A 27,614-nucleotide genomic window follows, 5' to 3' on the forward strand; every position below is an offset into this window, starting at 1 on the left:
CGACCCTCTGTTTTAATTCAGAAATAAGCTTCAGCCGTAAGCGGTATGTCACAGAAGAAACTTAGGATTTCCTCCAACTTTCACGTCACGCATTCTGTATACTTAACCAGACGATCTGAATGGCCCTCGTTGAGACGTTAACATTAGCATTTTGTGAAGGTGTCACTTCTTTGTGGCCGAAATTCCCCTTGCTAATGTAGGCTGACCCTAGTTTCATGCGAGAAGCGACGAGTACTACTCTCTAGAGTCTTCCCCGCTACGCCACGCCAGAGGATGATGGGTGGTCTGTCTGTGTGGCTTTAGTTAAAACAACTCTCCATCACAGGGCTGCTCCTCTCTCCTGATATCAGGCCAACCTAAACTCGCCCGGCGAGCGTTAACACCATCAGTTTTCATGTCACCTGTGTGAAGCTGTAACTAGAGAATGAATAAAGCTATGTTCTAATGAAGGAACCGTCCCTCGTGTGATTCTTCATCTGTTTGACACTTCACGTCTTTCCATTTCCTAAATAAAAGATGGCCGCCATGTTGATAACAAAGCCTCACATATTCGCCCCTTACCCTAATTCCGCAACACCGATACTTCTTGAGTACGTGGTGAAGTATCAGCAGTTATCCAAGCCAGTCTCGTTTCAAAGAGAGAGAGAGAGAGAGAGAGAGAAAGTACAATCATAAAAATGTTCGCAATCACAGATTCCGACTGCTTATGAAATTACTAGTTGAATGATAGCAAGCAATGGACTGTATACCATGGCAATACCTCTGAGAATGACTGCGCCTCGAAGTCCGTTTTATATTGTTGCGGTGACCGGTAACATTAAACATAATGATAAACATAATAAACTTGTATTCAATTCGTTACGATTGCAGGTTATCAAGATTTAAGTGAGTTTGAACGTGCTGTTAATTTCCGCGCTCGAGCGATGGGACACAGCATCTCTAAAGTAATGGTGAAGTGGAATTTTCCCGTACGACCATTTCACGAGTGTACCGTGAATATCAGGAATCCGGTAAAACATCAAATCTCCGACATCGCTGCGGGCGGAAAAAGATCCTGCAAGAATGGGACCATCGACGACTGGAGAGAATCGTTCAACGTGGCAGAAGTGCAACCCTTCCGCAAATTGCTGCAGATTTCAGCGCTGGGCCATGAACAAGTGTCAGCGTGCGAACCATTCAACGAAACATCATCGATATGGGCTTTCGGACCAGAAGATCCACTCGTGTACCCTTCATGACTGCACTGCACAAAGGTTTACGCCTCGCCTGGGCCCGTCAACACCGACATTGGACTGTTGCCTGCTCGGACGAGTCTCGTTTCAAACTGAATCGAGCGGATTGACGTGCACGGGTATGGAGACAACCTTATGAATCCATGGACCCTGCATGTCAGCAGGGGACTGTTCAAGCTGGTGGAGGCTCTGTAATGGTGTGGGGCGTGTGCACATGGAGTGATAGAGAACCCCTGATACGTTTAGATATGACTCTGAAGGATGACACATACGTAAGCATCCTTTCTGATCACCTGCATCCATTCAAGTCCATTTTGCATTCAGGCGGACTTGGGCACTTCCAGCAGGACAACGCGACACCCCACACGTCCAAAATTGATACATGGTGCCTCTAGGAACACTCTTCTGAGTTTAAACACTTTCGATGGCCACGAAACTCCCCAGACATGAACATTATTGAGCATGTCTGGGATGCCCTCGTACTCCTACGAATTTATGGACAGCCCTGCAGGATTTCATGATGTGAGTTCCCTCCAGCACTACTTCAGACATTTGTCGAGTCTATGCCACGTCGTGCTGCGGCTCATGGGGACCCTACACGATATTAGGGATGTGTACCAGTTTCTCTGTCTCTTCAGTGTATATCCGAACTACAATTGGTTAAGTTTAACAAATGAAGTCAACGCCTTAAAATAATATGATTAGCGAAAACTCAATCATATTATTAACCTCCTTTGCATTACCACAGATTAAGTGTTAATGATCCCACTTGTTCTGGGACACGTGAGTTGCCTAGTTACTTTCACTGCCCTGTGTGAAATCCATCGAGTTCCATTAATTTTGACCAACCTGCTGTGTTCTGTCTGCCTGCGCAGACAGCAGCACGTAGGTCGTACATCTATTGTCTCGAGGCTGTGATGAACTGTTAGCGGAGAACTGATGTTGTGTAAATAACTGATTCGTTCCTTATTTACGAATGCTACTCGTATTTATTCAAGCAGAAGACGAGGAATTGCATGTTACAAACTTCATCCACTTCCTTTTGAACAAGTCACACGTTATTATAACATTTACAAACATAATCTTGCGGCACCAGTAACTGATTACATGTTACGGATTCTTAAAATGTTCTAGTTCATTAATTCTGCATAAAATTAACGTTTCACCGACCGCACCATACAAACATCCATCCACCATGACTGCCCCTTTCGTTCTGATTAACACTTTGCTGAATTTGCATAAAATTGCAATATAACTGTCCGTATCCGACAACACATCTCTATCCGTGACTTCCGCTTTCGATCTGATCAGCACTTTACTGAATTTAAATAAAAATCTTGATACATCTGTCTCGCCAGACAACACTTCTGTCCTCTACCCCTTACGATACAATCTAGCGGCACCACTACTACGCTTGGTAGTCTGGTCTAGGCGGAGCTCCGAAAACACACGAAGAGCTTTGTCTGCCTTTTCGTTTAGCTTTTGTTTTTAGATTTTCATGTAATTTTGACTTTCGAAATAAGCAGGCGATGGCTTTCTATTTACAGATACACTTTGTGATCAAGAGTATCCGGACACCCCCAAAAACATATGTTTTTCATATTGGGTGCATTATGCTGCCACCTACTGCCAGGTACTTCATATCAGCCACCTCAGTAGTCATTACACATCCTGAGAGAGCAGAATGGGGCGCTCCGCGGGGCTCACGGACTTGGAACTTGCCCAGGTGATAGGGTGTCACTTGTGTCATATGTCTGTACGCGAGTAAACGTTCCTGGGTCCATACTTTCCGATGTGATAGTGAAGTGGAAACATGGACACGTACAGCACAAAACCGTACAGGCCGACCTCGTCTGTTGACAGATAGATACCGCCGACAGTTGAAGAGGTTCGCGGTGTGTAATAGGCAGACATCTATCCAGAACACCACACATGAATTCCAAACTGCATTAGGATCCACTGCAAGTACTATGACAGTCAGACGGGAGGTGAGAAAACTTGGATTTCACGGTCCAGCCACACATCACGCCGGTAAATGCCAAATGACGCCTCGCTTGTTGTAAGAAGTGTAAACATTAAACGACTGAACAGTGGAAAAACGTTGTGTGGAGTGACGAATCACGGCGCACAATGTGGCGAACCGATGGCAAGGTGTGGGTACGGCGAATGCGCGGGAACGTCATCCTCCAGCGTGTGTAGAGCCAACAGTAAAATTCGGAAGCCGGGGTGTTATGGTGTGGTCGTGTTTCTCATGGAGGGGGCTTGCACGCCTTGTTGTTTTGCGTGGCACTATCATACCACAGGCCTACACTGATGTTTTAAGCACCTTCTTGCTTCCCACTGTTGAAGAGCAATTCGGGGATGCCCTTGGCCCTCAACTACATGGAAAAACCACACATCTACAGGGTGTTTCAAAAATGACCGGTATATTTGAAACGGCAATACAAACTAAACGAGCAGCGATAGAAATACACCGTTTATTGCAATATGCTTGGGACAACAGTACATTTTCAGGCGGACAAACTTTCGAAATTACAGTAGTTACAATTTTCAACAACAGATGGCGCTGCAAGTGATGTGAAAGATATAGAAGACAACGCAGTCTGTGGGTGCGCCATTCTGTACGTCGTCTTTCTGCTGTAAGCGTGTGCTGTTCACAACGTGCAAGTGTGCTGTGGACAACATGGTTTATTCCTTAAAACAGAGGATTTTTCTGGTGTTTGAATTCCACCGCCTAGAACACAGTGTTGTTGCAACAAAACGAAGTTTTCAACGGAGGTTTAATGTAACCAAAGGACCGAAAAGCGATACAATAAGGGACCTGTTTGAAAAATTTCAACGGACTGGGAACGTGACGGATGAACGTGCTGGAAAGGTAGGGCGACCGCGTATGGCAACCACAGAGGGCAACGCGCAGCTAGTGCAGCAGGTGATCCAACAGCGGCCTCGGGTTTCCGTTCGCCGTGTTGTAGCTGCGGTCCAAATGACGCAAACGTCCACGTATCGTCTCATGCGCCAGAGTTTACACCTCTATCCGTACAAAATTCAAACGCGGCAACCCCTCAGCGCCGCTACCATTGCTGCACGAGAGACATTCGCTAACGATATAGTGCACAGGATTGATGACGGCGATATGCATGTGGGCAGCATTTGGTTTACTGACGAAGCTTATTTTTACCTGGACGGATTCGTCAATAAACAGAACTGGCGCATATGGGGAACCGAAAAGCCCCATGTTGCAGTCCCATCGTCCCTGAATCCTCAAAAAGTACTGGTCTGGGCCGCCATTTCTTCCAAAGGAATCATTGGCCCATTTTTCAGATCCGAAACGATTACTGCATCACGCTATCTGGACATTCTTCGTGAATTTGTGGCTGTACAAACTGCCTTAGACGACACTGCGAACACCTCGTGGTTTATGCAAGATGGTGCCCGGCCACATCGCACGGCCGACGTCTTTAATTTCCTGAATGAATATTTCGATGATCGTGTGATTGCTTTGGGCTATCCGAAACATACAGGAGGCGGCGTGGATTGGCCTCCCTATTCGCCAGACATGAACCCCTGTGACTTCTTTCTGTGGGGACACTTGAAAGACCAGGTGTACCGCCAGAATCCAGAAACAATTGAACAGCTGAAGCAGTACATCTCATCTGCATGTGAAGCCATTCCGCCAGACACGTTGTCAAAGGTTTCGGGTAATTTCATTCAGAGACTACGCCATATTATTGCTACGCATGGTGGATATGTGGAAAATATCGTACTATAGAGTTTCCCAGACCGCAGCGCCATCTGTTGTTGAAAATTGTAACTACTGTAATTTCGAAAGTTTGTCTGCCTGAAAATGTACTGTTGTCCCAAGCATATTGCAACAAACGGTATATTTCTATCGCTGCTCATTTAGTTTGTATTGCCGTTTCAAATATACCGGTCATTTTTGAAACACCCTGTATATCACTTAATGGCTTCACTTACAACTTTTCACACCTAAGTGTTATTGATTGCTTCATTAGATGATCCTAAAAATGTAAACAAAACTGATACATCACACTTAATTCTACCTGCAGTAGTTCTCCGAAAAATTAATACTAAACAATTACAAATTTCAGCAACAGTACTGAAAACGGTTAATGGTCTATATGCCTTCAATTATTACAGTACAAACCTGTTGGTCATCACTGTTTTACAGGGATTTTTATGCTCCTACCACTTCTGCAATCAGAATTGATAACTATACTAGTTTTTGAATTATGGCAAAGCTGTGTGAACTAAAAAACAGTTAATTAAAAATATAGTTCTTACAAATTAAATGTTGCAAATGACATGTATTTATGTCTCCAACACATACTGCCTTGCTGATTCTGGAAATGTCCTGGATTTAAAAAATACCTGCTGATTTCAATTAAAAGTTCACCTGCATTGAGAACTGTGTGCTGGGCGAAGACTCGAACTCGGGACCTTTGCCTTTCCCAAGCAAGTGCTCGACCGACTGAGCTACCCAAGCTCGACTCACGAGCCGTCCTCACAGATTCAGTACCTCGTCTGCTACCTTCGAAACTTCACAGAAGCTCTTCTGCGGACCTGCTAGGACGTTTCATATCAGCGCACTCTCTGCTGCAGAGTGAAAATGTCACTCAGCTGAATTGTTTCTTATGGGCTAATTAAGTACTTTGCGACACATGTGAACAGCTTAATCGATGTGCGTCGAAGAGCGCAATAATTTGACAGCTTGATTTCTTTTGTGTAATAAGCATTGCAAAAGTTGTTTATTAAAGTACTCTGCAATCTACGGGAAGTTCCAGAATCCGTTAGTTCCAAATTCAAGCCAAAGCAACGGCTATGAGGAGGCACCCCAACTATCAGTACTTACGTATTAAACTAGCTGTTACCTGTGGCTATGCTCGCATATCAGTAGTATTGTTATAATGAGTGATGGTAAGTAAGTAAGCTGTTGTATATGCAATAACGTCAGCTGCTCTCACATGTCCACCTGTTTTGGTAAGCGTACCATTATGCATAGACACACCCTTTCCTCCTTCACCAACTACCACAATACGCAATGAGTAGCACGCATACAGCATTGCTACGGAGCAGTGAATGTAAATGGGTGTGGGCAGGAGTTTGCATCTATGCATTGTGCACAGTGTGTGCACTGTGCAACAAATTTAGTAATTTTTAACATAGTTTATCTTCACTGATATAAAAACATTTGTTCCATCTTCTACTTCACACTTTTAAGTGTCGAGTTCATTTTTTTTTTCTTTTTAGATTGTGTGTGCATTTCATTCATTATTTTGAATTGTATTACATAGAACATCTCAATCAATAAGAGCAGTTTCACAAACATGTTAAAGTTGAAAAGTTAAAGAACAAATAGCTTTTTCAACGAGTAAGCATATTTAATTAATTCACATAATATTCTACAAATCAATAAATATATTGCAGTATATGCTTACTAAAGTAGCCTATGTTCTTCCTCGGAATTCTAGCCGTCTCCGTAGCAATTTTCAAAATCGGCTCAGCGGTTTAGTCATGGAAAGGCAACAAACAAAGACGATTTCGCATTTGCAAAACTTTAAATTCCAATATATTTTTGTATGTGATCCGTTATTGAGGAAACAAATCTTATATTATCCTCAAGCTACGCTCGTATTACCTGTGAAAAACCTACAAAGATTCACGAAGGAGGTTTGGAGAGTATCTTGTTGAAACAGACCGACCTGACAGCTTTACAGTTTCATTATTAGTGTGGGTACACAAGATGATCGAGAATCCAGTGACACATATGATAAATCAGTCACATAAGACAACAGTTTCTAGTACACTTGAGAGAACCACTGGTTCGATACCAACAAAATTATGACACAGTTTAAAATCACTGTTTACAGAACAGAATCACTGTTGTAGATTCACATTTAATCAGCACAGCCGCGCACACAGCATATACTGACCTTACAGGCATGCTTACTGACATAACATTATTGTGCGCCCCATGTGCGTTCCACAAACAAGTTGTTACAGAATGGTCACAAATTTCTGTAGCTTAGTGAATTACAACTGTCAGCATTTAATGCACCTTCACACAACTTACATAATATATGCCTCGACTTGAATCCAAGGTCACCAGAATACGAACATAATTCCATATAAGTTTGAATGTGTGTTCTGTGATCTGCTGAGGGTATTCCTTACCTTCATTGCAGTGTTGTGCCCATGATCAGAGAAGACAGCACCCACTCCCTCAGGTAACTTCCCACATGATAGCCATTGTCTGTTCAGTATTGCTCCTCACTAGTGCCTTGAGAAATCTGGGATCTGGTTCCTGTCAGACCAGCCTTCTCTGTGCCTCTCCAAGAACTGACTACTCCTTGGACGAGCTACGCCGACGCCAAAGAAATGTGACCTGTACAACACACAACTCCCCAGCACTGGCCCATAACTCGTCATCCACTACTACAGTGGTCTCTGGCTCTGGCTGAAGTTGAGGGTGCCGCTTCCTCTCAGTACAGCTGCCTTCTCCCGACTCCAGTACCTTCAGCCCCGGTCCACTCACAACAAAACCTTGGCAATGGCGCCAATGCCTGGCCCCTGGCGACGAGCTTCAGATCGCCAGCTACTTCCATCCAAGTACTGACACTGGTCTCTAGATGATGATGTCAGTCCCTCATTGTCCGACAGACTGACTGCCACCATTCATGCCCTCTCCTAGCTGCCCAATGGTGGCACACATGGTGGTCACATGTCCTGCAACAGCCATGTTCTGGTGGCATCAGTGACTCATACCTAAGAACACGATCGCTGGCACTGGGGAAAATAGTTGTGCTTCTGACAAGGTGCAAAATTTGTGAAAAATTAACTTTGCCGTAGCTTAACACCTTCTTTGAGTATTTGTCTGGGCTACAGTCTAACATTTGTATCTTCTCTGTCCCTTAAACCTCTGGATTGATGTCAACTAAATCTGGCACAGAAACAGAGAGCCTCACAAGTATCAGCACCCTAGGATTTATGACCTCCTAGCTCGAACAGCAATAGAGATGTTGTGTGGAAATAGTAATGGCCTACCAAATAAACCTGCTTTGTGTGGTAGCCTACATCTCAGAGGCAAGAAATGGTTTTGCTGGCCCCAACATGTAGGCTGCCCTGTATGACAGGTGTGTTGTGTTGGAGTGGTATCAGCCTGCTTTATCGATCTCCTTTGCACAGTGGCCTGTATGTCAGGGCCAAATAAATGATTTTCAAGCCCCTGATGTGCAGCCTGTCAGCATGACAGGTGTGTTGTAGGAGTGGTATCAGCCTGTTTCATTGAAGTATATTGTAGGAGCTACATGTGCCAGTGTGAATGACTGGGGACAAGTCGAGATGATAGCAGGAGAGTATAGGCAGAGTGAGAGGGTGGAGGAAATGGGCAGAAAGAGCAGAAGAAGGAGGGATTCAAGGGGCAGGTGTTTGATGTGTAGGGTTAGTGGGTTGAAAAAGGAAGTGGGGGAGGTGGAGATGTGAAGGAAGACATGGTCAGAGGGTAGATATGGTCAGGAACACAGGGAGTGGAGGAAATGGACACAGCCAGGGAGAGGTGGAGATGAAGGGTCTGAGAGAGCTTGGAGGGGGAGATGGACAGATGAAGGTCGGAGTATGGGGTGAACAGGCAGAGAAAAAGGTGAACACAGACAAGGGCGGGAGGAGGCGTGTTTAGTATAAACACATATACAGACGATGCCATGGGGAAGAAGTTCGTAACCGATAAACACGGCACACTTCTGAAATGGAATGTTTTAATTGGAATTGGTGTATACTACCACTTATAAAATATTTTCTATTTTTCATGGAAGGCTCGGGCTGGTGTTACAAGAATTTTCGATGATTAAACAATGGCATTTTAACATCGGCTGACAAAGTGTTTATGCATTGGAACTGTGCCTGAAAGAAGGGGGATATTTTCGTACCGCAGTTTCTCAAAGCCTAGTTAGTACCAGCTACGCCGGCACTGTACAGAGCCGTGGTATATGCAATGTACCTGATCTCTGGGAGCAGACACACCACCCTGGTAGCTTGTGTGAGCAAACGGCGAATTTTAAATTGACTTAGCAACTTCCCGGACAGCGGCCGCTGAGCTTTTGGCACTCCGGGTGCTTAATCCAGCGGCTCGCATAAGTCGGCCCTCTAGCTCGTTATAGAAGTTACGCGCCCAGGAGTGCCGTAGCACTCAGCTGCGACCGCCGGCTGTCGACTCCACGATCGATACTTTCCGTACACAAGGTGACGCGCGGGGAGCAACAAGTCACGCCACGCACATAAGCTGCGGTTACCTGGTCAGAAGCGCAGTTCTGCTTCTGCCTTCGGGAGTAGCGACGCCGGAGAGCTTGTTGCTTTCCTTGTCTAAGCACGTAAATTTTGTATTTCGTGGAAATTTGACCAAGTTTAAAGTAATTACAACATACATATGTAGGTCACACTCGAATACAAAACCTGTCTTCCCTGCAAGTATTCCTTGTAATAATTCTCTACCAGAATATCATTATTTTAAGTTATGAGGTGTTAGTAGCAAATAGAATCAAATAAATCTTAATCCTCTATAGACGAGCTCAACAAAATTGTTAAGTTTCCAATGCATTGTTGTATATTTATAGCGTGGAGCATTTTCTTGCAATTCTCACTCGTCGAAGATTTGTAACGCTTCAGAAACAAGTATAGAATATAACGCCGTTCCATTAGAAATTACTGAATCCGTTGAGCAATTGCACCTTGTTTTTTTTAATTCATGTACTGCCAACTGGGACTAAGCGAACTTTGCGAATTAGTAAAGCCTGACATTTTTAGCTCTAGAGGACGCAATTTGTCAAAATTGAAAAAACCTCTTTTCAAAAATTTTTTAATTGTCTGTTTTATAACTGACTAGATCGCGTACATACAAGAAATTTAATTATTATGAGTATACTAGTTTCAGTTGCCAGTACAACCATTCTCAGACCACGCAGGTGTTTACTGGTACATCTTTTATTCAAAGTGCGTTTCATAAGAGAATGGTGTAGAATCAGTTTCAGTATAGAACCGGTTACTGGTACCATTCAGTTTTTTTATTTAGCTTGACTCTTACTCAGTGCAAGTTGTTCCGTGATATGGTTATAACTGGTACATGCAGTTCTTGTTCAACCAGGGTGTATTACGAACATGATTTGAGGATGGTTGCACTGACAACTGAATCTCGTCTAACCATCAAGTTTTAATTTTCATGTATGTAGACGGTCTTGGCAATTAAAAGATGTTTTACATTTCAACCTTTGTAAATGTTTGTACAATAATTCATTGCGTCACTGCCGCTTAAATTATCTCAAATAATCACATAGCTTCGGCAATTAGTTGCCATCTTCAGAAAGTTTACAGACATATGACTGTATTTTTACGAAGCTTTTTGTGACTTGCGTACGTCTGAATATGGCAACTACTTCTCCAAATCGGTAATGTGAATATAATCAGCGATTGTGAAACGACAAATTATTACACATGCGTCTTGAGAATTCTGTATATTTATGTCATTTCTTGATATTTGTTGTTGATCATAGAAAGGGTAAGTTGGGAACTTTTTAAAAAAATATTATACTTTATAGGTAGTTTTGAGAAATAGCTGTACAAAAAATTATCATGGTGCACATTATTTGAAAAATTTGTGAGAGTTTCCTTTAATCATCACAAATTTGTCAACTTAGGCATTCGAAGAAAACTGTTGATTTTACAGGAATTGATCCTGCAACATTTTTTTTGGGGAAGAGAAGGGATGTATTCACTCGTTTAATAGTCGGACCAGGTGAAGGTAGTGATTATATTTTATGAAATGGATGACTCACAGATGTGTGTGTGTGTGTGTGTGTGTGTGTGTGTGTGTGTGTGTGTGTGTATATATCCTTTATTGCCGCTATCAATATCAGGACACGTAGGCAGCTGCACGTCACACATTTTTATAAAATACTTAAGAGCTGCTTATTTAGTACCCCTTCCTACAGCAGATGTCAATAGCTTTCGGAGATGTTGGCACCCTCGCTACGACAACCACCGCCTGTGGCTACAAGGGGAGGAACCGTCGTTCACGCCGTCCCTGCTTGATACGCGGAACTAGGGCAGCTGGGTGGCCAGTATTCTATTGAACCGTACTGTATGAAGTATTCAGTCTATCATCAAACCGGTGCGACTACGACGACCCTGCTTAGTTCGGAACTGCAGCTTCCCTAGCGATACTGATGATGATTGGCTCTGAGCACTATGGGACTCAACTGCTGAGGTCATTAGTCCCCTAGAACTTAGAACTAGTTAAACCTAACTAACCTAAGGACATTACAAACATCCATGCCCGAGGCAGGATTCGAACCTGCGACCGTAGCGGCCTTACGGTTCCAGACTGCAGCGCCTTTAACCGCACGGCCACTTCGGCCGGCACTGATGATGATTATATGCCAACAAATAAATTAAACAGTTCTTAAGGTGATAAGTATTTACTCCTTTTATCTCTCGGTTTTTAGTGTACCGTGATTAGAATTCTTTCTACATTAGTAGTTTCCAGAAGAAACCACTCTGCAGGCTTATCCTGTAACTTTCAGAGCCACGTTTTTCGCCACGACAGTATTGGACACGACCACCTGTGTTGAAAAGAGAACGAGATGCAAGACGACGAACTGAAAGAGAAGCCCAACATCTGTCTGCGAGAAGTGTAGCGTTCGTTTTTGATGAATGAAATAAAGGACTTCCACACAGAATAAGGATTATATAGGTCAAAAGTAACGAACTCGTGGGTGTTTTCGTATGTAGAAAAGCATATTTGTAATTCATCTTCACCCTTAAAATTCTAATGCTACAAATCCAAACATATAATAACAATGGATAAAAGTACGATGGTTTGCTGAAAACTAAAGCCTCCCATTTTTTTTATTTGAAATCTCCTAAGGATTTTATATAAAAGAAACGTTATTAACATTCTTAACCTCTACTTATTTATTTCCAAACACAGCCACCATGGTGACGAACACATTTCTCCCAACGGGGTTTGTTCATACAGTCACTGTGAATTTTTTGACTCCGTTGACGGAGCCACAACCTCTCCTGTGTTTTCATCCCTGTCAAAATGAAGTCCTCAAAGGTATTCTGAAGTCTTAGAAGCAGATTAAAATCGGCTGGGGCCCTTTCAGGACTGTAAGGAGGATGATCAGTAACAATGAAACCAAGGTGCCGGATTGTTGCAGATGTCGCAGCGCTCGTGTGTGGTCTACCCTCCGAATTCTAAACGCGATTACAGCACAAGCCGCCATGTTACACGCTTCAGTTCGGAGCCATCTGACGACAAAAAGTTGCAAATATGTAGGCATAAAGAATGAACATGTAGAATGTTAATACCGTTTGTTTTATTTTAAAAAGCTGTAAGAATTTCCGCCAAAAAAATCGAAGGCTTTACCTTCCAGCACGCCATCGTATGTATGTATGTATGTGTGCTCCACATCTCCTCCTAAACCACTGGATCGATTTCAACCAAACTTAGTACATACTAGGCGATTCATAGGTGATTCGTGAAGACATGCAAATATTTTAATATGTTATTCTACAAGTAAACACTGGTAACACTGTACAACACAGTACAACTGCCCTGACACAGTTTTGTTTTTTACAGTGTAACGCAAATTCATGTGTGCTACGGTATTAATAAAAGCAGATTATCTGAAACATTCATACTGTTTCAGTTGACGTTATTACCATCATTTATCCAAAATTAAATGTTCTACAACTTCAGTTGAAAACTTTGTGCAATTGTCTGGAATTTAGAAAACAAGTTAGGCCAAGTAGGTAATAAATTAAAAATTTTACGAAATTACTTCTTTGCTTCTCTGGATGTTCTGGAAAACTACTGCAGATTCACGCCTGGGACGTATTTTATTAGATTCACCAGACCAATAACAAAATAAATGGAAATCGTGCCTTACTTTAACCTCTTACAGTTTTGTGATGGCTTGATACTAGCGAAGTTGCTGAATTTTAGGCAAAATCTTTTGTTAGCCGTAACTCTGCAACTCAACATTTGCGGACCTATGTTTATATGAACTTTTTTCTGTAGTTTTACTTGTAGAATAACACCCTCCATAACATTTTCGTTTGCAAAGAACCACTCTGGGAGTAAGAACCATCCACTTCTTAAAGAAATGGAGGCGGAGGTGAAAAAGAAGCATAGTCATGAAGTGCAAATGGTCAGACTACATTCATCAAGTATTTCAGAAAGGCAGCTCGTAGTGACTTGCAACGAACTTCACACATAATTTCAAACTTTTACGAGACTTTTCCTCACTGACCCTCCGTCCTTGTCCCCCACCCGCTGCCCCCTCCAAAAAATATTGATGAAAAGAAAAATATTTATCGCACATTGCATTTTCTCTGTACATGCAGTGAAACTGACGTTTTAATTCATTACTTCTTAGCTACTGACACTACTAACAAGACATTTCGCAATCTACATGCACCAATAAATGTACCTGCATCTTACTTCGTTGTATGACACGTAGTTCAGGAGATTGACGTCACGAACATTGTGATATATGAGAAAGAAACTGCAGTGTTAAATTCGCTAGAGATTAAAGATGAAATATCTGCATAGGTATGTGTGAAATATGTTAAATATATATGACAAGTGCGAACCGTAGGTAAAACCCTTCTCCTAAACTTGCTGGTCGATTTCAACCAAACTTGATACACACGTTTCTTACTATTTGGAAAGAAATACTGTGGGACTGAGTACACCGACTTCCTATTGGTCAAGGGATGACAGCTTGGTAATGGAGAGAAAAGAAGGATATAGATAGAGAGAGGGGGTGAAGGAGGAGATGGACAGAGAGAGACGGGTGGTGGAGGTGGCCAGGGAGAGGGAGAAGAGGAGATGGACTAATAGAATCGTAGAATAAATGACGGCGGGCAGGCAGCTAGTGCAGTATGTAAACATACGTTTATTGTGATCTTTAACTGACACAAACATGACAGTCTTTATTATTTATTGATACGTAACTCAGAGATACAGCGTCGACATCCAATGTACATTACAGAAGTGTTGTAGGAGCGTTACTGTTCACGATATACAGGGTGGAGAAATACAACCAGTTAATAACGTCAGAGAAAAGTAGCAGCCGTTGAATCGAGCAGAATTTCCCATAAAATCGTAAAGCTTGAATATATACAGTACCGCAATACCATTAATTTGTTAAGAAATTGCATTGCAGAAACAGAGTTACGTGTAATAATCTAAGATGAAATGATTACCAAGATACAATGATCAACTTTTTTTTAAAATTGAAATTTGATGGACCTAACAGACTTCCCGATAAATGGAGCGGAGTCGTGTAAAAAAGTGTAAAAAAAGTTCCCCCATGAACCATGGACCTTGCCGCTGGTGGGGAGGCTTGCGTGCCTCAGCGATACAGATGGCCGTACCGTAGGTGCAACCACAACGGAGGGGTATCTGTTGAGAGGCCAGACAAACATGTGGTTCCTGAAGAGGGGCAGCAGCCTTTTCAGTAGTTGCAGGGACAACAGTCTGGATGATTGACTGATCTGGCCTTGTAACATTAACCAAAACGGCCTTGCTGTGCTGGTACTGCGAACGGCTGAAAGCAAGGGGAAACTACAGCCGTAATTTTTCCCGAGGACATGCAGCTCTACTGTATGATTAAATGATGATGGCGTCCTCTTGGGTAAAATATTCCGGAGGTAAAATAGTCCCCCATTCGGATCTCCGGGCGGGGACTACTCAGGAGGACGTCGTTATCAGGAGAAAGAAAACTGGCGTTCTACGGATCGGAGCGTGGAATGTCAGATCCCTTAATCGGGCAGGTAGGTTAGAAAATTTAAAAAGGGAAATGGATAGGTTAAAGTTAGATATAGTGGGAATTAGTGAAGTTCGGTGGCAGGAGGAACAAGACTTTTGGTCAGGTGATTACAGGGTTATAAATACAAAATCAAATAGGGGTAATGCAGGAGTAGGTTTAATAATGAATAAAAAAAATAGGAGTGCGGGTTAGCTACTGCAAACAGCATAGTGAACGCATTATTGTGGCCAAGATAGACACAAAGCCCATGCCTACTACAGTAGTACAAGTTTATATGCCAACTACCTCTGCAGATGATGAAGAAATAGATGAAATGTATGACGAGATAAAAGAAATTATTCAGGTAGTGAAAGGAGACGAAAATTTAATAGTCATGGGTGACTGGAATTCGTCAGTAGGAAAAGGGAGAGAAGGAAACATAGTAGGTGAATATGGATTGGGGGGAAGGAATGAAAGAGGAAGCCGCCTTGTAGAATTTTGCACAGAGCATAACTTAATCATAGCCAACACTTGGTTCAAGAATCATAAAAGAAGGTTGTATACCTGGAAGAATCCTGGAGATACTAGTAGGTATCAGATAGATTATATAATGGTAAGACAGAGATTTAGGAACCAGGTTTTAAATTGTAAGACATTTCCAGGGGCAGATGTGGATTCTGACCACAATCTATTGGTTATGAACTGCAGATTGAAACTGAAGAAACTGCAAAAAGGTGGGAATTTAAGGAGATGGGACCTGGATAAACTGAAAGAACCAGAGGTTGTAGAGAGTTTCAGGGAGAGCATAAGGGAACAATTGACAGGAAAGGGGGAAAGAAGTACAGTAGAAGAAGAATGGGTAGCTCTGAGGGATGAAGTAGTGAAGGCAGCAGAGGATCAAGTAGGTAAAAAGACGAGGGCTAATAGAAAGCCTTGGGTAACAGAAGAAATATTGAATTTAATTGATGAAAGGAGAAAATACAAAAATGCAGTAAATGAAGCAGGCAAAAAGGAATACAGACGTCTCAAAAATGATATCGACAGGAAGTGCAAAATGGTTAAGCAGGGATGGCTACAGGACAAATGTAAGGATGTAGAGGCTTGTCTCACTAGGGGTAAGATAGATACTGCCTACAGGAAAATTAAAGAGACCTTTGGAGAGAAGAGAACCACTTGTATGAATATCAAGAGCTCAGATGGCAACCCAGTTCTAAGCAAAGAAGGGAAGGCAGAAAGGTGGAAGGAGTGTATAGAGGGTTTATACAAGGGCGATGTACTTGAGGACAATATTATGGAAATGGAAGAGGATGTAGATGAAGACGAAATGGGAGATAAGATACTGCGTGAAGAGTTTGACAGAGCACTGAAAGACCTGAGTCGAAACAAAGCCCCGGGAGTAGACAACATTCCCATTGAACTACTGATGGCCTCGGGAGAGCCAGTCATGACAAAACTCTACCATCTGGTGAGCACGATGTATGAGACAGGCGAAATACCCTCAGACTTCAAGAAGAATATAATAATTCCAATCCCAAAGAAAGCAGGTGTTGACAGATGTGAAAATTACCGAACTATCAGTTTAATAAGTCACAGCTGCAAAATACTAACGCGAATTCTTTACAGACGAATGGAAAAACTAGTAGAAGCCGACCTCGGGGAAGATCAGTTTGGATTCCGTAGAAATGTTGGAACACGTGGGGCAATACTGACCTTACGACTTACCTTAGAAGAAAGATTAAGAAAAGGCAAACCTACGTTTCTAGCATTTGTAGACTTAGAGAAAGCTTTTGACAATGTTAACTGGAATACTCTCTTTCAAATTCTGAAAGTGGCAGGGGTAAAATACAGGGAGCGAAAGGCTATTTACAGTTTGTACAGAAACCAGATGGCAGTTATAAGAGTCGAGGGGCATGAAAGGGAAGCAGTGGTTGGGAAAGGAGTAAGACAGGGTTGTAGCCTCTCCCCGATATTATTCAATCTGTATATTGAGCAAGCAGTAAAGGAAACAAAAGAAAAATTCGGAGTAGGTATTAAAATTCATGGAGAAGAAGTAAAAACTTTGAGGTTCGCCGATGACATTGTAATTCTGTCAGAGACAGCAAAGGACTTGGAAGAGCAGTTGAACGGAATGGACAGTGTCTTGAAAGGAGGATATAAGATGAACATCAACAAAAGCAAAACGAGGATAATGGAATGTAGTCAAATTAAGTCGGGTGATGCTGAGGGAATTAGATTAGGAAATGAGACACTTAAAGTAGTAAAGGAGTTTTGCTATTTAGGGAGTAAAATAACCGATGATGGTCGAAGTAGAGAGGATATAAAATGTAGACTGGCAATGGCAAGCAAAGCGTTTCTCAAGAAGAGGAATTTGTTAACATCGAGTATAGATTTAAGTGTCAGGAAGTCGTTTCTGAAAGTATTTGTATGGAGTGTAGCCATGTATGGAAGTGAAACATGGACGGTAACTAGTTTGGACAAGAAGAGAATAGAAGCTTTCGAAATGTGGTGCTACAGAAGAATGCTGAAGATAAGGTGGGTAGATCACGTAACTAATGAGGAGGTATTGAATAGGATTGGGGAGAAGAGAAGTTTGTGGCACAACTTGACTAGAAGAAGGGATCGGTTGGTAGGACATGTTTTGAGGCATCAAGGGATCACAAATTTAGCATTGGAGGGCAGTGTGGAGGGTAAAAATCGTAGAGGGAGACCAAGAGATGAATACACTAAGCAGATTCAGAAGGATGTAGGTTGCAGTAGATACTGGGAGATGAAGAAGCTTGCACAGGATAGAGTAGCATGGAGAGCTGCATCAAACCAGTCTCAGGACTGAAGACCACAACAACAACAAGCGTATCTTGCCAGACTTCCTACAAGATGTGCCGCTGTAGATTCGCCATCTTAAGTAGTTTCTACATGACAGCGCACTTCGTATTTGATGTTACGAATCACACTTAGGTGCAGCGAGAACAAGAAGAGATCAGTAACGGAGGTCCTCTTCGAAGAGGACCAGACATGACACCAGAGGACTATTTCTTCTCGGAACATGAGAAGAAGAGACTATTTTACGAAGTTCTTGTCTATATTCAGATGGAGTTTTGTTGCTGAAATCGCAGCCGAGGAAGTAGTAACAGTGGACGGTGCGTTGTTCTACACTTTGCCATGGTTGTGGTGTTGGCATTTTTAACAGTACATGCAAGGTACTAGTACTGCCTTTTTCATGTATTGTACTGTATATTAACAGAATACATCGTGAACACTCTGATAAACACGTGTGTGTTTCGTCTGAAGATGGTTGCAATGCATCGTGTTTCCTGTTTTACATTTTTCGTCATTATAGACTTATCAGTTATTACAGATTTATAGGAACAAATTCTTTAAAATAAATGAACTTAACGTAATACTAATATCTGAGCGTCAAGCACTTTTGAAATGAAATAACTTGTATATTAAATCTCTTTTTAGAACTGTTATTCACTCTCAGGTATTATTACTGGTTACGAAAACGTTGTTGACGCTTCTCTTCTGAAAGGAAATGAAAATTCTTATTCAAACCTCATTCTGTCTGAGGAGGAGGTCTGTAATCTTCTTACTGTGATGTTTGGCAGGCGGACACATCGATCGACTCCCAATTAAACGGTAGTTCTTATCTGGCGAGCTCCACTTCATCTGAAAAAAAACCTCATCTGTCTTCGATGCCTTAGCGTTCTGTTCGAGATGCTTTCCTGCAAGTTCTGAAAAACCTCTCAGAAAATAGAAATGTTAGAGGAATTGATTTCAGTAACACGGCGGTAAAAGTTTCTTCTGACTTAAAATGTTTCGTAAGTGCTGTGTATTTCTGCGGGAGGATCACAATGTTTATTAAACCGAAAACGAACTAAACCCATCACTTAACTTAGCAAAATAATTGTACTCTACCAAAGCACACGTCTCACCTCGAGTCAGAAAGCTTAGTTCAGTCTAGTAACCCATATCCTGCTGCTGCTGCTCACAGTATCCATTAGCGACATCTTTGGACACTAGAAGTTTACTTCATCGTAAATTTCACGGATTCCATTTTTGCACTAACAAGCAGACCGTTGGAAAAAAAGTTTCTTAGCCCTGAATTAATTTCTTCTCAAATATTATAGCAGTTGTTAATCCTATGGAGGCCAATCACAGACAGATAAACTAGCATACTCATTTCTTCTCCGTGCAGACACTCATTGCTAACCGATCTAATCTCTGGGAAAAGTTTCTACTGTCATATTTAAAAGTATCTGAACGAGATGAATTGCGTTCCGCATGGTTTGCATGCACCCTATACGACGTATCTTTCTATCAGGTCCTCTAATTTCTTCCGGTACAGTCGTCTGACCATATAAAATGGTTATCACACATGACCGCTACAGAACACAGTTCTATATGATAATCAGTCCAAATGTAAATCAGTACCACTGTTACTGTAAATATAAGTTATTAGATAAGACACAGTCTTCAACGCTTGTAGACCCTCATTTATTACAGTGTCACTTCAAAAATATTACAACAGGGTAAACCTCAAGAATTATTTAGTTTCCTTGCTTCCTAATTAACGTCCAAGTCACAAATGCGTGAGATAAGGTAATTAAGGAATAAACAACAAAATAATTACCTTAGGAAGAGCATATGTTTTGAAACTAACGTTAGTACATTAGACAAGTAATTCCTCTAATTGTGCCACACAAATCATTCAGCAACACTTTGATATAATAGATTTTTTGTGAATTTGCGAATTAGCATGAATGACTGGGCTCCCAAGGTTGTATGATAATTCGAAGTATTCTTGCTCCCTAAAATGTTATCCAACCCATCATTTGAATGGCGAGTGCTTTTGTATCAACTGGTTAATGAAATAACCAGTGACAACTAGAAACGTCGCAGTTAACAGCGTCATGCGCTACGAGGAATCGTCCACACCAACAGCGTGTCAGTAGTAATCACCCTGTATTCGAGATGACACATGGATATAGAGGATAACAATTATTGAACTACATGGAAAAAACATAAATTAATTACAAACTACGGCGTGCACACACTTTATTGAACATGCAAACGTCGCTACAGATTTCGGATTTAGGTTACGACGTGTTCAATATGCCTGCCAGAGCCTGTTAGAGCCTGAAATTACTTGAAAGTTTTTGTGACGGAGCAGACACTCGCCTTACATTAGGGAATTTGGAATGCTGGGGAAATAACGATAGAACTGTACTGCTATGAAATGGCAACATTTCGCGAAATGGAAGATGTGAATTCGTATCCGAGCTCAGCGCGCACATTTTCACCATGTCAAGTTGAAATACAGTAAGTAATAAATGTCTTTTGACATTACATGACTTGTTCCTTAAATTAAATTAAATTTGAAGAGTAAGAAAGCTAACTGCTGACAGAGTTTCAGATTGCCATGACTTGTCTCCTCTCCTCTAGTCAGCAGCGAAGTGACAACATGTTTAGTGTGAACTAGGAAAGACAGTGCAGCACTTCGTCCTTCATTTGGCGTTTCCAGGGCGATGAGAGTCTGTCTGAGCCTGTTAAAACTGGTCAACTGAAGTGAGAACCGAACGCGCACCTTACACGTGTAGATGTACCATCTGTTACGACTTCTGCACCACTTGTTAGCAGCAGACACAGTGGCTGCGCCAAAGACTGAGACGGCGTGGAGTTTTACAATTATTTATTGAACTTTCTTTACAATTTCTCTTTCGTCGTCGCTGCCCAGCCCTGCAGATCCCTCTGCCTGGCTGCTGCTGCGTAGATTCTCCGACAATGCGCGCAACACGCGCCGCTGATCGCACTCGGGAGCCTCAGGCCACCAGTGCTCCGCTGAAGCCAGGATGCCCTGTGGTTGAGATGAACTCGTCGCCGCTCGGCGCCCCAGTACGGGCACGCCCACGGAGCCGCGTCGCCGTGAGGTCAGCTGCCGACGCCTGCTGCACCGGCGGCTGGGAAGCCGTCAGTCGGGATGTCCGCGAGGTCCCGTCATGGACGGACCACGCGCCGTGGGGCCGGGTTGCCGTGAAGTCCGGGCGTCAGTCCACGGCGGCGCCTGTAACTAAGACCGCGCTGCGGCCGGTCCTGCTGGAAGTTCTCGCTGTAGTTAGTCAGCCATGGTGCCGACCGAACTCGGGCCGACCTCCAGAGCTGAAGTTGACATCTGGCAGCGAAAGGATGACTCCTGAGAGCTGGAACAGACTTCCGTCCTCAGATCCGAACTGCTTCCTAATGGCTTCTGTCTGTTGCTGCCTGCGCTCCACTATTTATATCCGGCAGGAGGACGTTTTTTACCCTCGGTGGTCGCTTTTTGTTATTACTCCCGCAGTGTATTGCAGCGAACTTACCGTGCTGGCCTCACTTCCCCTTACTCAGCACACTCCAGGCTTGGCTCGGCGCTCGGTCTGTGTGCATCCTTGCATCAGTCTCTTGATAGACTGCTGCTGTCAGCGAGGCTATCTGTGCCTGCCTACTTCACAACGCCTCAGTCGCCGGCGTGCCTCTGTTTTGCCATTCTCCACTGCGTGAAGCAACGCTTACTACATGTGGCCGCAACACATCAGTCCAGCAGACCACCGAACTCCACATATAGGTTATGATTTTGTCGTAAGCTAGGATGCACCACACAGGATGAGAATCCTGACTATGGATATATTGTGAACTAATAAGGAATGAGAAAATTCTCCGCAGAATCGGCGGAGAAACGAAGATGTAGAAGTCACAGACAACAAGAAGGGACAGGGAGATTGGACATGTGTTTCAGCACGAGGCAATAACTTCCATGGTACTGCAGGGAGCTGTAGAGGGCAGAAACTGTAGAGGATGACAGAGATTGGAATAATACCTACAACAAATAATTAAGAACTTACGGTTCAGTCAGAAGACATAAAATTAAAAATATACATACAAAATTTTATTATCACCCAACAGCCTAGAAACAGAAGAAAAATTAACGGAAATACGACGGGAATTTATCATTTCAATAAATTTGTGGTTACATTTTACTTCAACAGATGAAGAAATGAAAGAATGAGGTAATTGAAACTTTGGTTGGTTGTCTTACAATTTATAACTCTGTTTTTTCTATACTGAATAGCTTAAAAACTTCGTATAAGCTCGTTGCGAGAGCAATCTTTCACTGGTGCATTATATGAAGCACCTCTGTTTGAGCGTCATGGGTTCCATGCCTTGGGTATTAAGCAGGTTCGTGATTGATACACTGTGAACGTACACGGATGGGCCCAAACAATATGACCGCTGCCCCCGCGAGACTGAATACTTTCGACAAGTGTTGCCGTCACGTGATGTTGTAAGGAAGGAATAAAGCAGGAACAGGTAGTCATCATAGCGAAGATACGGACCGCAAATGAGAAAATCCACTGATATAAGTGACTTTGGTAAAAGTCAGATTGCTATGGGACTGAGCCTGAGAAAGAGATGTCTGAAATGGCGAAGATGTTCGACAGTTCACGTACTACTGTCGTGAGCATCTGTAGAAAGTGACTGAAGGACGATGATACAACGAGTAGGCGACATGGTATTGGACATCCATGTGTAATCACAAAGTGTTGAAATCGAAGGACTACTCGCTGTGTAAAGTAGGATAGGCTGCGACCTGCGACAAAACTGAGCAAAGAATACAATGCTTTTAATGTATTCGCAATTGCGAGTAACGAGAACCATCAGCTGTAGAATGGAATGACAATGAAAATTTATGCCGAACCGGGAATCGAACCCCTCTTTCGTGCTTATCGCGAGCGGTCGCTTTACCATTTGGCTATTCGTGCACAACTCATGGCCAGGCCAAAACTTCCATAGGTCGTCAACCACGCGTCTACGACCTGTATTCGTAGATCCATTATGTATTTTCCCGTACAGGTCAGACGCTGTACTTGAAAGTCGCTTGATCGATACCGGCAGATAAATACGAGAGTACAGTGCCTGTGTTATTCTGATTACGACGCATAACATGTTGGTACAAGCACATATTTTTCGGAACACACATTTCAAAGGCAACTGTTGAACGAGGCTCCTTAGTACCTGTGTTGACCCAACGACACCTTTCATTACGACTGCAGTGGACACAGCATCACTCAGCTTTTACCATGGACCAGTAGACACTGGTGTCTAGTCAAATGAATCGAATCTATTGTTACACAATTCCGCTGCTTTTCTCCTTAAACGCCGTCATCCAGGAAAATGGCTGCTTGAAACATGCGAGAGATGCATGCCAATGAGGGCAGAATTATGGGATCAGGTACGATGACTTGCGCTTCCATGAGGTCTGTGGCAGTAATCGAAGGTGTAGACTGCGTGATTTCTGAGGACCAACTGCATCGCTTCGTGCTTGATTCCTTCCCCTACGGAGAGGACTTCTTCCAGCAGGATAACATGTCACAAGGGCAGAATAGTGATGCAGTGGTGTGAGGAGCATGTCAGTGAACTCACATTGATGTCTTGGCCAGCTAATGCCCCAGATCTGTACCCGTTGGAAGACACATCGAGCGTCAGGCCCTTAATTCACGGCAACTGCTTTGTCTGAGCCCTGACATATGATGTCGCCCACTATAGCATTGTTTGTTAATGGTCCATTTAAATTATTACAATTTTTTTGCTTTAAAATTTTCGCATGCTGGGACTATAATTTCTGTATATGTAAAGTAAAGTGTACTGTAATGCAGATTGTGATTCTTGGCATTGTATGTGAGCAATGTATGTAAAATACTACGTAAATTGTTTATTACATTAAATAATTTTCTGATGACATTTTGTATTTAAAAATATTTGTGTGTATAAATTTTTCATGTTGATGTAAATTTGACAGTTTAAGAAATGGGCACGCTTAGGAACAATGTAAGAAATGGGTGTTATGTAAAAGCCAGTGTAGTTTTGTTTGAAAGTGATTCTGGGGAGTGGGAAATGTGGCAAGGGCGAATTGGCGCGCTACCTAGAGCAAGCGCTGGAAGTAAGTCACTCAGCCTGTAGGCAGCAGTGGTTGAGGCAACACCTTTGTGGACCAGGAGAAGCTTTGCCTGCAAATTTGCACAAAAATGCATCGGTTGAAGACTGCAAACAGCTTACGACATAGGTACGAGTTGTTGGGCTTCTGTATGTAAAATTTAACGACGTCAAGAAGAGAAATTGAGCCCATACAGCAAGATACTGTGGGTACTGTAGGCGACATAATCGTTCGCCACATCAAAGCCTACAGCTACCAGATAATTTTTTTTAATTTTTTCTTTTGTACAGAGTGTTTTAATAATCATTCTTGAACTTTAAAGAAACTCGTTCACCCTGTTGTTTCATCCTAATTATAGACCTATATAGGTCTATGGTCTATGTTTGATTAATCCGAGTATCCTGTTTTACAGACTTACGAAGTCCCAAGTTAATCTAAAGAGCCACCATTTAAATTGTTTTTTGTGCAAACAATAAAAAGTTTTCTTAATTATTGCAAAGTCTTAAAGTAAACGTTTTCTTACGTGAAATTCAATTACAGGGAAGCCAAGTTACTATAATCTGTTAAATGACTATACAGAATTAGTTTAAAGAGTAATAGCTTTTGAAAGTATATTCCAGTAAGAAAGTGTTTTTCTTGGAGTGAAATGTTCACTATAGAAAGTGTGTGTTTTCTATAGTGTATTTTAGAATTTAAGTTTGGTTATTATGGGAAGTGCTTTTCTAAAGATCCCCCCCGGCAAAATTTGTTTTAGCTTCCTTGAAGTTATCTACTGGGCTTTTCCTCTTTCAAAAACGTAATGTATAAGGGTGTAGTCCAACATTGTTTAAGTGGAGTAATATTTATTTGAAGAACCAAATTAAACAGTAGCAAGAAAGTAGGCAAAATTCATACTTCTGCTTTTCCAATACTTCACAGTTTCCTTGCTTGATAGGCTGGTAACAATTAGTACATATTTTAAACCACTAAATTAACTTAGAACTGAGTAGTCCTAGCTTCAGTATAATATTATTCATACTGCGTTTCTATCTAACCGCTGGGTAAGATCAAAGGAGAAGAAGTGAGTAGTCTGATTTACTTATCCATTAGACACAACACACGGTCAAATCCTGTAAAAAGGGTAACTATTGATTAGCCTTTCCTATTAATAGGACTACCCTTCCATAGCGTACTTTATTTGAAAACTAAATTAAATTTTAGTAAGCGGACTATACGTGGCTTTTCCCGTGACAGGACTATTTGTTCTGTTTGGGTATAATATACGTGACAATATAGATACAGGATTTTCTGTTATTTAGGTAAAAGCATTCTAAATTACAATAGTAGTGGTAAGGTTAGTACCTCCGGAAACGTACCAAGGACTTGTCGAATCCATGCCAAGTAGAATTGCTGCTGTATTCTGCCTGAAAAGTGGACCAACACACTCTCAAACGAATGCTCATAATATTTTGACTTATGAGTAAAACTCGTTGTGTCGATTAATAGAAACTATGCAGCGGTTTGCTGTCTGAACTCAGATCAGTTTTCAAATCCCAGTGCGGCATTTCTGATTCTGGTTTCCTGTGGATTTTTCTGAACAAATTATTACGAACGCCGGCACGATTCCTTTGACAGGACATGGCCCCGATATCTTTCCCATTATTGCCACATCCGAAGTTGTGCGCATGCTAAACTAGTTTTCCTCCCTAATGCTTTTCATATCGTGATACGTTTCATGCAGAAGTTGGTAGGAAGGAGTTTTCAGTGCCTGGCGTATCCATCAGTCTCTACAGTAAATCACAGTAGCGCTAGTGCCCTTACCACCACTCCGTCCACCCTCCGCGCTCAAAGCAGCCATCTGTGTTACGTGTGCGTCGCAGAGGGCAGGATGCGGAATCTGACAATGCTGGCCTTTCCTGGTTGTGTTTCAGCTGCGGCTGTGATGACGTCGACTGTCAGGTGGTGCCTGCTGGCGGCGGCGGCGCTCCTCGTCGCAACTCCAGAGGTCGCCGCTCAGAACCCGGGTGAGTCGCTGCAAAGCCGCAATACAGTTCGGGCCCTGCTCCACCGTCGACTGCATTCAGATTTTTTTTTTTTTTCGAGTCATCGGTTTTGTATCCCGCCTGGAAGACGGCGCGTGGATCTGCTCCTGAGATCTGTAAAATAGGCCGATTGAACGAAGCGAGCAGGAGCAGGTGAGATAAAGCAATTCGGCACTGCAAGCAAATTTAAAGCACCTTTACTGGTGTATAAACGTATACAAACACATTTGGTACAGATGAGCACGTAGGTGCGAAGCTGTTCATGTATCAAAGCTAACAGTTACTAGAAGTTACAAAGTCTGTAATGGCTAGCCCCCTACAAGTAGAAGCTAAGTTGCTGGGTTGTCTGCTCTTGATCAACTGGGCAGAAAGCAGAGAGGCGCTCGTTGAGCTCCACAGCGTCGGCTAGAGGGCGCTGTGGTCGGCGCAGTTTGTCCGCTCTCGTAGTACCAACCTACGAGCGTGAACCTACATTGTGGCATCGGAACTATCGATACCACAATCGGTACAGCCCACCACGAATTCCTCTCCCGTGTCAACCTCTTCATCTCAGAGCAGCACTTGCAACCCACCTCTTCAATTATTTTCTGGATGTATTCCAATGTCTGTCTTCCTCTACAGTTTTTACCCTCTACAGCTCCCTCCTGTTCCATGATGTCTTAACAGATGGCCTATCATCCTGTCTCTCCTTCTTGTAAGTGTCTTCCAAATATTCCTTTTCGTTTCTGCGCAGAACCTCCTCGTTACTTACGAGGGCAGTTCAATAAGTAATGCAACACATTTTTTTTTCTCGGCCAATTTTGGTTGAAAAACCCGGAAATTTCTTGTGGAATATTTTTAAACATTCCCGCTTCGTCTCGTATAGTTTCATTGACTTCCGACAGGTGGCAGCGCTGTACGGAGCTGTTAAAATGGCGTCTGTAACGGATGTGCGTTGCAAACAACGGGCAGTGATCGAGTTTCTTTTGGCGGAAAACCAGGGCATCTCAGATATTCATAGGTGCTTGCAGAATGTCTACGGTGATCTGGCAGTGGACAAAAGCACGGTGAGTCGTTGGGCAAAGCGTGTGTCATCATCGCCGCAAGGTCAAGCAAGACTGTCTGATCTCCCGCGTGCGGGCCGGCCGTGCACAGCTGTGACTCCTGCAATGGCGGAGCGTGCGAACACACTCGTTCGAGATGATCGACGGATCACCATCAAACAACTCAGTGCTCAACTTGACATCTCTGTTGGTAGTGCTATCACAATTGTTCACCAGTTGGGATATTCAAAGGTTTGTTCCCGCTGGGTCCCTCGTTGTCTAACCGAACACCATAAAGAGCAAAGGAGAACCATCTGTGCGGAATTGCTTGCTCGTCATGTGGCTGAGGGTGACAATTTCTTGTCAAAGATTGTTACAGGCGATGAAACATGGGTTCATCACTTCGAACCTGAAACAAAACGGCAATCAATGGAGTGGCGCCACACCCACTCTCCTACCAAGAAAAAGTTTAAAGCCATACCCTCAGCCGGTAAAGTCATGGTTACAGTCTTCTGGGACGCTGAAGGGGTTATTCTGTTCGATGTCCT

At 42.7% G+C, this 27,614-nt stretch overlaps 1 protein-coding gene across 1 annotated transcript in view; it reads left to right on the forward strand.

Annotated features, from left to right (window-relative positions):
* The window catches only part of LOC126100616 (uncharacterized protein CG3556-like), a 646,754-nt gene that overhangs the window by 422,707 nt on the left and 196,433 nt on the right, over positions 1–27,614 (forward strand). The window contains exon 3 of the mRNA XM_049911243.1: positions 25,934–26,026. Coding sequence (XP_049767200.1) covers positions 25,945–26,026 — 82 coding nt within the window. The 5' untranslated portion in view covers positions 25,934–25,944. The remainder of the gene's footprint in view (positions 1–25,933; positions 26,027–27,614) is intronic.

This window comes from Schistocerca cancellata, chromosome 9, assembly GCF_023864275.1.
Source record: "Schistocerca cancellata isolate TAMUIC-IGC-003103 chromosome 9, iqSchCanc2.1, whole genome shotgun sequence".
NCBI lineage: Eukaryota > Metazoa > Arthropoda > Insecta > Orthoptera > Acrididae > Schistocerca > Schistocerca cancellata.